Source organism: Dipteris shenzhenensis, chromosome 31, assembly GCF_047967505.1.
Source record: "Dipteris shenzhenensis isolate YYH24624 ecotype China chromosome 31, Dip_SZ_1.0, whole genome shotgun sequence".
NCBI classification, from domain to species: Eukaryota; Viridiplantae; Streptophyta; class Polypodiopsida; order Gleicheniales; family Dipteridaceae; genus Dipteris; species Dipteris shenzhenensis.
This window is the reverse complement of record NC_141626.1, coordinates 4,576,740-4,589,094: the sequence shown is the minus strand read 5'-3', so window position 1 is coordinate 4,589,094 and position 12,355 is coordinate 4,576,740. Positions and strand designations below refer to the sequence as shown.

At 43.3% G+C, this 12,355-nt stretch overlaps 1 protein-coding gene across 5 annotated transcripts in view; it reads right to left on the bottom strand.

Annotated features, from left to right (window-relative positions):
- Nucleotides 1-320: 320 nt before the first annotated feature.
- Nucleotides 321-12,355, bottom strand: part of RUS4 (root UVB sensitive protein (Protein of unknown function, DUF647)) — a 66,433-nt gene continuing 54,398 nt past the window's right edge. For 4 of the 5 annotated variants that reach the window (XM_087369877.1, XM_087369881.1, XM_087369879.1 and 1 more), the window contains 2 exons: nucleotides 956-1,021; nucleotides 321-769 (listed from right to left, as the gene is read on the bottom strand). In XM_087369877.1, the coding sequence (XP_087226003.1) occupies nucleotides 473-769; nucleotides 956-1,021 (363 nt within the window). In that variant the 3' untranslated portion in view covers nucleotides 321-472. The remainder of the gene's footprint in view (nucleotides 770-955; nucleotides 1,022-12,355) is intronic. The other variant, XM_087369882.1, reaches the window with a different exon arrangement.

The window sequence follows — 12,355 nt, the reverse complement described above, 5'->3', positions numbered from 1 at the left end:
CAATAAGATGGAGGAAGATGAGCTTTGTAAGATAGGGTGCACCAGCAGGACGCAGTGGTAGGTGATGAGAAATTATACCTTAAATGAAACTCCGCCTCCTTTTTTTAACAAAGCCTTTAGGACAATCCCGCCCCCCGCCCCCCCCCAACACACACATACCATGTACAAAAACACACACCTGCCCCCAAAGAAAGAAAAAAGAAAAAGAGGGGAAGGGAAGCCTGAAGAAACAAAGACCTCCCTCACGTAAAAATTGAAATACCACTCTTTCAATACCACCTAGGTTGAGGCATAGGAAAAGTGTTGTGCCCATCGCAACTGATTTTGAGAAAGTTGAATTATATATAATACATGCTAATGTATTGCAGAAAGAAGGACGTTTACATTAAAAATGAAGCTCTTCCGGCATTTTGGAGCATGCAGCAGCAAGCTAACAGCCAGCAAACGATCCTAACACATGTTGAAGGTGGGCTCAGTTTGTACTGTATGATGCACTTTCATTGGCACTCAACAAAATATGCTTCATCAGCCAGCCTTCATCTTCCATCTGTCTCAGTAAAGTTTGAATATTTTGTTGGGCAAAGCTCTGGCTTTTCCAGAGTGCATTGTGCCACTGTATGGATTCTCTGTCATAATGCAGACGAATACCCAAAGAATTTACAGAGCAAGTTCCTGATTGTGTTTCTGCATTGTTATCACATAGACTCGACCAGCAATTACCTCCAAAGGCATGCTGATGGCCTTCCACTGCAAGTCGCAAATAACATGCCTGTGGAGCATTGGCCTCCCTACTTTGAGTACACAATGTTTGTCTTTAAAGCACCAGACATTGACACACAATCCCTTACTTAATAGTTAGTGCAAACGTGTCTTTACAAATGCAAAAAATACTTTCTTTTTCTATTTCATAGGAGTTATGAGACCAATTGACATAAAGACAGTACACTTTCCATACCTGCAAGACACCACGGACAATGTCTTTTGCTGTGGCTGCTCTGTGCGGCCATAGTAGCAAGCTGTCCTGTATCAGGCGGAGATACATGAAATATACATGAAATGATGAGATCATGACTCCTTCACAAATCTCTCTCTCTCTCTCTCTCTCTCTCTCTCTCTCTCTCTCTCTCTCGCCAGTGACAGCCATTGGAGGTGTTGAAGAACCGAAGATTCTGGACAGAGGATACGATGGCCAAATTTCAAGCAAAGTTGGCCCCTGCCCTTGACCCCTAGGTCCTATCCTCGCACCTTTCAATCTAAACTATTCAATAGACTGAACATTCAAGTTCCAAGTTTCACTTTCAATCTTCATAAATCCAGCTTAAGGATAAAGTTTAAACATTACAACATATATCAATTCAAACATTTCATGACATGATAAGAGCAAGGCTCCCAAACCAAACTATATAGGCGAAAAGCAACTAAAAGTGACAAAAAACGACCAGTTTGGAAGCCCTGGGCATGCTCTTTGAGACAAAGACGTTTTGATGTCGTTTTGCAACATTTCTGTGTGAAAGAAATATGCTTTTTGGTTTCTATGCTCTTGCTAGCAAGAAGCATAATCATAAGGAAGAAGAGAGAGAATGAAAGCAAAGGACTAGATGATATGGGCAGTACAAGAAGAGGAGGACAAGACCCCGAAGATCTTGGAATTCATATTAAACATTTCAATTACAAACACTCTCCCTTTCTCATGATATAATCACGGAAAGTTTCAGAGTGGATTAGCAACATTTCTTCCTATCTCTGACAGCTTGCCAGTGACAGGTTCGACACAAAAAGACCTTTGTATTAACCAGAGTGAGCAGCCTCACCTCTACAGATTTTGTTGCCTTTTTACAAGACACAAACCATGAAGACTGGACACAGACATCTACGACACTCTATCACTACTAGCAGACGACTACCCGACTGTACATGCTACTGCAATACTCCACGCAGGGAGGTGACTCTCATGTAGATCACTCGTGAGAAGAATCAGAGAGTTTGGACAAAGAGACCAAACTTCTGTGCCGAGCCTGTAGAAATAGATGTATCAAACCACCTCTACTCATTGAACTGTCAAACCTCTCACTGCTGATTGGTTGTCCACGTATTGCCACATCCAATGCATGTAGATTTAGTTGCCACGTTATTTGCATGGCCAGCCATATATATCACATGTGCAACCCCCCCTTTGAAGCTTAGAAATCATGTAGGGCCAAAGACTAATGCCCCATGAGGATTTACCCAACATGAGAAGCAGACATTCTCAATGCAGAGACTTTTTCTACACCACTTTATGATGCACCCTCTCATCACTATCAGGGAATGACTAGGGAGAAAGTTCAAAGATAGTATAGACATACACATAGTGCACTCTTCCATCAATTCTCAAGCGAGGGAAACCAAGTTTGGGTAACACCTGCAAACCGGTTTAGGGTTTAGGGGAAAATATTATTTTTGGGTGGACCTCACCCCCAAACAACAAGAGGTATGCAGGAAGCGCTTTGAAGCGTGCAAAAAACCCCAAAAGAAGCACTGGGACTCATATAAGATGATGAAGAAAGTGAAGAGGCTCAAATGGGTGTAGAGTGTAGAACTAATGCAAGGTTTCCTAGAAGGGGACAAAGAAAGTGAGGAGGCTCAAATGCACGGTCTCCTAGAAGGTGATGAAGCAAGCGAAGAGGCCCAAATGGGTGTAGACCTTCAAAAGCAGCAAATCACAAGCACCAAGAAGGCTAAACTATGAAGAGCCCCCACATACATCCATCATGGATCACCATTCCATTGGTCTATCTCTTGTGGCCTTGCAATGTGTAACACAAACAATCACTCACCATCTCACTCACTCTAGGGCAGCCAATCTAGCTCAGTTTATGGCATCTCATATGTAGCAAGAGAGGACTTCTTTATGGGTGTCAAACATTCATCTCCAGGCCAGATACCTGAGCATAATTACGAGGGTCAGGGCAGATCTCAGGCTGGTTGGGCCCAGTTTAGGCACCCAACCAGGTCATGCCTGGTCGGGACAACCTGACCTACCCAGACCCTGTTTGGGTTGGGTCAGGCCAACTGTATGGTCAGCCAGTGAGCCTGCTCTTGCAGGCCGACCAGACTGGTTTGGGGCCTATTTAAAGGCCCTCCTCTTACGCTTTCTCAGTCACTTGGGTTTTCACTCTCAACTTGCCTCCCTTTGGATGAGACTGTATTCTAAGTTATCTACAGTTGCTATCGCCTAATCTCGTGTCAGTTCTCTCTCTCTCTCTCATGCTTCCGCACGTGCACTACTTTCAGAGTTCCCTCCTAGCCAATGTCCACTTGAAGTGTGGTAGGTATCCGCAATCGACATGATTTAAGCCTAAACATTGGTGGCGACCTACAAGCACCATATAAGCATCTAACACTAACAATCAGTGTGGGCAGTCCACAATTGGCAGTACCTGTGCAGATAAAACAAATTAAAGGCCTTCGAGAACTGCATTCAAGTCAGCAATTGCACAATTGAAACAACCTTGTATTGCAAAAAAGACCACCATCTACAATTGAGTAGACAAAGGGCAGGCAGACAAATCAAAGGAGAGCAAAATAGAAGACTCATGGAAAGAATTCCGTCAAGCCATAAGGCCATACTAACCTTGCCATCAAGCATCTCCCCCTAGACTTGCCATTCGCGGGTGCCTTTTGCGCTGTTTTGGTATCCACAAGCGCCTCTTTATATGTATATGCTATTGAGAATGAATCTCTTACATTTGTATACCCTGGTTCATTGACTGGTTTATCCTTTGTTCCCACCCCACAGAGAATGGCAACACACATTGCCTGCTGTATTACATGGTCCCTGTTTTACCACTTGATCCTCGTCAGCGAGAGCTACCCTAGTGTAATCGTTTCATACATTGTTATCCTCTCTCAATGAGGGAAGGACTTTCAATAGCCAGGAGACCCTTTCACACTAACATGAGCACCAGCTGCTTGGAAGCGAGTTTGGGTTCCAGGGGAAACCTGATCATCATTCTTGGTCGATTTCAAATAGAGGTAAGGGCTTAAGATTTATTTATTTTGGTATCTAGTTCAGTTGTGCTTCAATTATATATAGGTGCCATTTCTCACTCACATAATCTGTGTGATACACTGGTTCAAGCACAATGAGTCAGACCGATGAATGTCCCCTTCCAGAAGGTGCTAGGTTGGATGGAACCAACTAGAGCATCTGAAAATTCAAGGTTGGCATATCCTCAAAGCTCAACAGTTGTGGAGTATTACCGATGGGACTGAAAAACGTCCCAGAAAGGATTACAAGAGTTATGATGAGAAGAGCCAACAGTGTAACAAAGGGGCTAGTTAGTTAGCTAGTTAGCCGTCTTTTATAGTGGGCTGCCCACAATGCTCAGGCTGATTTCTAAAATGGAATTAAGTCTTCCGTCCTTGTGCAGCCCCTCACAAGCCCTGTTGTCAGGTCGAGGCCCTGACCTACACCCGTTTCTGATCATTTACTCTTCCAACGTTAGGGAAGGTCAGGGCATAGTCCTGTCAAAGGTCAAATTAGGTACACAGAGCCAGAATCGAGGCTAATTCTATTGCATTGCTATCAGAATCTAAAATCATGGGAAATTGTGGGAATATTTTATCCTTTGCACGTGAGATTCGGAGCATGTGTTCCTGAGCCTATGGCACACCTTCGTACAAATTTCTGTCGTGGAAAGCTGTTTCAATCATCGGTTACCACGTGTCAGCTTACAAACAGACTGACAATCCCATGTTGTCAAATTTGCACAATTTTGGCATCGATGTGTTCGGAATTCTCTCCTGATTATTATCTACATCATGATGTTTCAGTGGAGAAATGAAGAAGTCTTCTTGATCCACATAACTCTGTACATGAAGACGGAGCTTCCCTATCAAGGGAGTGACTGGCACAGGGTTCCCACAGAACATCTGGTCGGCATCCAGAGCCCTGCCCAACTCCTCTGTCTTTATTCCCAGCCGCAGGGCTAGATCCTCTGATATAAAGTTATCAGTAGCCCCTGGATCAAATAAAATCAGCGCTTGCTGGTCTCTGACTTTGCCCCAAGATAGCAGCAATTCTCATTCCTCGGGGTTTGAAACATGACCCAGTATGTCAGGAATTCCTCCTGCCATTGGCTTTTGTGGTCCCCGTGGCTTCTCTGCCTCTTTTCCCTTCGAAGTTGAAGGCTTTTCTCGGCACTGGGCAGCCACATGCCCCTACCCTCTTTCCTGAAAGTTTCAATCTATTCAGGGGTAAACCGTGGTCTTCCCTTATAGGGCTTTTGTACCTGATTTCCCCTCGGCTTCTAAGGCTGAAATCCCCTCTTCTGAGCCTTGGGAAACTCTCTTGTTTCAAACTTGGGGGTCGCTAGCTTTTTATCCCCCGGTAACCCTGCCTGTAGTGAAGGCACACCAGTAGGATCCTGCATGTACATGAGACTAGCCACATTGGCTGAATGCATGAGATCTGATATTTCTTTAATATCTTTAGTTTTCACTTGGGCATGTATCTTTGGAGTGAGTCCAGCCCTGTACTTCTTGAGTTGAGTCTTGTCAAAAATATTCTTGAAAAGCGAAACCTGCGAGTATGCGTCCCAAAATTTCTGGTTATAAGACTCAACTATATCTTGTGCTTCCATATGAATACTCTCCCAACCCCGAAGGACATGATCTTGAAATTGTTTGGGAATAAACTGTTTATAGAAAGCTTTCTTGAAGTCCTTCCATTTCTTGGGGGCTACATAGTTGGCTGTTTTAGCTATCCACCATGCACTCGCTGTACCAATCAAGTGTAAACCAACAATACGAAACTTTGAGGACTCACTTAAATTTTCCACGCTGAAGGCAGCATCAAACTGCCTTATGAACTGCATAGCCTTTTCAGCTTGGCCATACTCGCCATTGTAAGTGGCAAATCTTACTGACTTTCCACAGTCCTTGAATTCTTTAGTCTCTACCTTCCTGGTGGACTTCTTCTTCTTCTTCTTTGACTCTGAAGATCCCGAAGAAGGAGGTGATGCCAAGGATGAAGAGGTAGAGCTAGAAAATGAAGATGAGCTGGATGAGCTGTGATGATGCTTCGTCTTTTTCTTCTTGGAAAGAGGACCTGCTCTTTTTCTTTTTTTGCCCACCACTTCTTCTTTATCTGCTCCAGAGGGAGGCTTCTCTGGCTTTTCCTCAAAAAGAGGTTGTACCATCTTGCAAAACAAGGGATCGCTTGTTGCCTCTCCCAACTGAGTAATCAACTCTCTATAGGCATTCTCTTTATTTATATGTATAGCCTCAGCCTGCTGTACCTGGTTAGACTCTGCCATTCCCTCATGGGATGATTGGGCATGCTGCTGTGAAGCCATCTCTGCAACTTGCCCGAGTTCTGCAACTCTCACACACATTGTGTATGCAACTGATGCAATCAGCCTTTGCTTTTCAAAGAGAAAAATACCTCAACAAGAGGTGTCTTGCATTCACAACTTGTGCCAGTGCCGGGCTGTCAACTCAAGACATAACTCACAAAGTTGCCAAGGCATCAGCAACTGTATTGCCCCTTTCCTGGCTAGTGCAAAAGGCACTGAGAATGCATCTGATTCCCTTTTCTGAGCACAAAGACAAACATGTCTTTACTCGTGCAAATCTGTGCTTTTACTGATTTTCTGCTGGTTTGTCTGACAGATAAAATACTGACAGTGTACCTTTTGACAGGTGAAAACTGACAGGAAAAACCGTCCCTTTTCTTTTTTTTTGTACTGCTGGTTACATTAACCAGATCAGTCCTGTTCTGGTCTGGTTAGATGTCTGTAACTTGGCCACTAACTGAACCAAACTGGTTAACTGCACCAGTCTAGTCTAGTTAGGCTGTCCTCTGACCAGATCTCTAACCAGGGTCAGCTGACTGCAGTTAACTTGAACAAGGTCACACTAACCACAGGTCTGCCAGGCTGGCTGCCACGTGTCAGTGCACCACGTCAGCTCTGAGCTGGATGCCACGTACTGCCACGTCATCTGTTGAATGTGGGTATATCACATCAGCTGACACGTGTCAAAATGACACGTCAGCACTGTTCTATCACTGCCACATCAGCACAGATCCCCCACGCTGCAACGTGTCACTTTGTCAAAACGCTCTAGCATTTTCCTCTCGCGTGAAGGCCTTGATCATCACCGTCGGCATCTTTGTCAAACAACAGACCTGCGCTTGCGTGAAGGCGTCTTTTATCCCTACTAGCCCTCCGCTCGAGGCATCAAGCAATTATCTACTCAGGGCATCTCCATCGCACATTCCCACAAAACCTTCTACGTGGAGCTAGCACCCACGCAAGGAAATCGACGGCGGAACAATCCTTTTACGTCTGTCGTCGCACCATCGCCATACGTCCGCCTGATTTTCTGGAATCACCATCGAGTGACTGCGACCTCAAGCCACTGTAGCGAGCACTCATTTGAGTCACGGCCGGCTGATGAGCTTCCTAATCGAGTCAGTTCCTGGATATGTATCAAAACGTCACGCATTTGTCTAGGTGCCTCTACCTCGCCTCAATCTGTCTACAGCTTGAAGTCAACGAGGCCTCAGCGCCTGGCTCAGCTCTTGGTTAACGTTACCAATAAAATCTTCATCAGAGGCATCCCATCGGTATTTCCTTTGCCATTAGCACGGCCTTCGTGCAAGCTTTTGGGACGGCCATTCATTGCAGTTGCTTCATCCTGTTCCCACGTTTTTCCTTAGACCATCACTGCCTTAAAGACAACGAACCAAGGCTCTGATACAAATGCAACCCGCTTCAAAACTCAGCCTACGCAACTCAGCTCTTATTTAATCAACGATTTCTCTCCTTCTCTCTTCCTCTCTCTGCAAACAGCTGGGGCCCAGGACAATCTGTCGGGCTGGACCCCCCAAGGTTTTTATTCATGAAGAGAAAAACTGAGTACATGAGTTTCAGCTTGCAGGCTGAAAGATTATCCAAACATACATGAAAAATCTATTTTACAAAGAGCTCATGGCTCATTTCTTTGGCAACATGCCAAGTGTCAAATTTTAAACTACTTTCTAATTACATGCCACTAAGGGCAACTCTAGGGTCTTCGATGTTCTTTGGTCACACGAACATCTTCCGGTCGCTTGCTAAGCTCCAAATTGCTTGGGTCTTTAGACCCTCATAGTACCTGCAACAATTAATTAAAGCGCACCACCATGGCACCCATTAATTATTAGCGCTTTGAATGCAAATAATAAACTGTGGACTAATCCTAGTCACAGGTGGGCGTCCCCACTGAACACATAAGCACACAACATTAAACAATTCTCTGGTTGACCGAGATCAACCCTCTTGATCATGATTAAGGAGCTTTGTCCAAGGGTCGAGGCACCTTAATTATAATCAAGTTTCTCCAACCGAAGTTGGCACAACTCTCCAACCGAAATTGGTACATCTTGGTTAACCGTAGTTAACCCTCTTGGCACATGCCAAGTCTTGTTGACCGAAGTCAATACTTTTTTACCATAGTCAGCTATGTGGTTCTCTGGTTAACTGCAATTAACCTCTTGGTAATAAACCAAGTCTCCCTGACCAAAATCAGGCTTACTTGACCAGAGTCAAGTATCTTTGACTTTAGTCAGTTCTTTGACCATTAGAAGAACTCTTTGACCATAATTAACACAAATGAAAACTCTTTAATTATGATCAGATAAATGGTCAACTGTACTTTGACTTAGGATATTTACATTGTGGTGACAACAAGCCCCTAAGCAAAGTTACCCCCTCAATGGACCAGAAACATGTGATATCATCATCAATCCCCTCTATTCCTAGATTCCTTACAGTGCATGGTAGTACCTTGGGACATTCTAAATCCTATAAGGTTGATGATGATACGGCCATGCCTAAGCATGGGTGACAAGAAAGAAAGTCATTTAAGCATCTCTCTCAAGCTTTTAGAAAGGAAAGGAAAAAGAAGAGCCTATGTTACATTTCTGGGGAGAAATGGTTCTTGATCATAGGAGTGTATGCAAAGCTAAATCTAGACCTAAAGTCAGCATGATTATAGAAATTAATGAGGACTCAACCTCTAATGAAGCGGTGACAGAATTGGAATTTCATGATTGTGTGAATGACAATAAGATAGATGATGAGGGTGGTGTTGCTCAGGGTTCCAAAAAGGGTACTTCTTATCCCTTTGACCAGCGGTCCAGCAAGAGAGCATAAAAAGGTTATTTACCAAGCCAAGTGACAACGTGCTGGTCAGCAATGGAATATTGAAGTTGCACATGACCTCTCTCTAAATGACAAATTTCAGATGTGCATCCTTGTGTAGAGGATGATGAGAGTTATTTTGATGCAACAAGAAGAACTGTTCAGCATATCTACAGATTACATGATGGGCTGAAAAGAAGCTCAAACTCGCTAGAGGGATTCATTAAAAACATGCTTGTCCACATATGAGTTGACAGTGGAAGCACTCATAATTTCATCAATCTAAAGTCCATCCAGGCAGTGAGGTTGCATCCCACTATAGTGGATCAAAGTATTAAAGTGGAATGGCTAATGGACAGCACTTCTATAGCAAGCAATACTGCCCAGCCAGTAGGATCCAACTATCTAGGGGTTATACATTTGTGAGTGATCTTATTGTACTTGACATGGGCCTTTTGATGTAGTTTTGGAATGTGAGTCGATGAAGTCATTGGGTGAGTTCTCTTTGGATCTGGACAAGATTCTAATGAAATTCTTTCATGATGGTACACCTATTACATTGGCTGGCTTCAATGCTCATAAGTTAGCTCTCATATCTGCAAGAAGATTGGCTAAGGATCTTAAAAGTGCTTGTGGCATCTATGCTTTACATTTAGCCAAAACACAACATAGTAATGGGCTGGGAGGATAGTGAGATGCAGGAGTTACTTCAGCACTTTTCAGATGTATTGTTGATCTGCCCCAACAATTTCCATCTAAGCGGGACATTGACAAATCTATTGTGCTGGAACCAGGTTCCAAACCTATGAATACGGCTCCTTATAGGCTCTCAAGGGCAAAGAGGGAAGACAAATTACGGAGTTAATGGATAGAAATTTTATTACCCACACCCAATCTCCGTTTGCTTCTTGCGTTCTTTTGGTAAAGAAGGATGGCCCCTATAGTATGTGTATTGACTACAGAAATTTGAATAAAGTCACTGTCAAGAACCCCTTCCCTATTCTACCTACTCAGCTAATGCAAAATTCAAGGGGCTTTGGTACCATCGTTGCTGAATGAAGATGATTTACTTCCACTAATCTTCTAGAGACTATTCAAAATTTGAGGACAATTTTTTTGGGGAGGGGTGGACTGTAACAAAGGGGCTGGTTAGTTAGCTATTTAGTTAGCTCGCTAGTAGTCTTTCTTAGTAGGCTGCTCAGAAGCTGCCACATGGAACTATTGGATTTATCCCATATACAACCTTGTAATTCTACAGTCAGCCTGGGAACTATAAAAGGCCTGCTGTACTACACCATTAATAATTTGGCATTCATTAATGTGGTTGATCCCTAACAGCTGAGTGATTGCACTCCTCACAAGCCCTCTTGTCAGGTCAGCCCCTGACCTACACTCCTCTCCAACCCTTGAAGGCACTTCCTGCTGTTTTCCTGCATTGCTCTCCTAGTCTAGTTTCCCTTGCTAGTTGAGCATTTTCCTATTCGGTTTTTGGTCATTTACTGTTCCATAATTAGGTTCAATGCATGGATATAATCAAATGCAATTCGAAGGTTCTATGGCAAAGTGCAGAGCAGCTGTGGGGCTTGACTCTCTTCCAAAGGATATTTGCCACTAATCAATTGGAGCTTTGTGATACGACACAATTAAAGGGTCAAACCCTTCAATGAGAAATGCAATGGACAAAGCCATCACTCTTTTCGTTCATACCCAGAGGGAGCAAACTGTCAGTGGTGATCGTGTGTTCCTGACAATGCATTAAGGAGTCCATTAGAACCATCCCTAGGATCATATGTTCTTTCACCCTGTATATTCATCAATCAAGTTAAATGCAAGGGCGATGCACAGCGGCTTGCAAAGGTTCCACGCACAAAGCTACAATTTGGCATTCGTTAGCATTTGGAGCCATGTAATCCGTTGCCTTTCGAGTCCAAGATCACGTTTAACGTCCTACGGGGGCAAAGGTTTTGATCGATATGTTTGACACTAGAATTCGCAGGGGAGTTTTTACTTGGATGCTACAACTGATGAATCCATCAAAGCTAGAATCATGACAATTTTGAGGCCTTTGATGGCTCGAAAATTTAAGATCAACAGCAAGGTCCATCCGCTATCCAAAGAAGTGAATACGAACGCAATTGTTTGTACTACACAAGCAAAGCAACTCGAAGAGAAGACGGAACAGTTGAAGCTCAGATCTATGAGAAGGAGGTCAACGATCTGATGCAGACCATCGATGCAAGGACTGAAGCACTGAAGGGCTTCAATCGACAAAGGACGTAGAGGTTCAAGCAGATCAAGCGCAGAGGCTTGATTTGACAAAGGAGTGTAGAGGCTCGAAAATATCAACCTACAACAAATCTAACCAAAAGAGGGCACCTCAAAACTAAGAATCTTGTCGTTCTCTAAGTGAAGGATCTCTCTCATTTGAATTCTGGAACTTATTTATTTGAAATGGCATCCTAGGAAGCAATAATGGTAATAATAATGAAGACTATCTGAGTATTCTTATTGAACAATATACCTATATGAGTCTAGGAACATGCCCAAATTCATCCTCTAAAAACACAACATATTGCAGTTTCAATCTCATGATAGTCAGTCCTAAGGTTGAAAACCATAAACTCCATCACGCATAGCAGGGACTAGCTACTCTTATTGAACAATCTTACACGAGAAATATCTCTACCAAAGGGGTCATGGTGAATCCCAAGAAGACTAAAATAGTCAGAGTCTCCCAAGAACACTCATGAGACGAGATCTTTCTTAGGGATTGTAGCAACGCTAAGTACTCTTACCCTTTGTTTGATTATTATTTCATTAAAAGGAATGAATAAGACAAAATGAACTTGGGGATTAGGTTGGCATTAGAAGCTTGAGGGTGAGTGATAAGATAGCAAAGAAAAGAGATAAGGGTTGTCCTAGGACTCTAGCAAGCTTCTAGTCACAAACACTATCCATGATAGGAACTAAACCTTGTTTGGTTATTAGCCGAGGACAGCTAAAAACTAAGCAAGAGAGGATGTCATGACACGAGTACCGCATAGTTTCCAAATAATCAATGGGATTGGTTAAGAGAACATGTTGGTTCAGACGACTCTAAAATCGGAGTCATATTGAGTGAGATACGAAGGAAAAAGGGTTATATTAGGTTATAGGTCATTGCCTAGGGACAAAAAGGGGAGTAC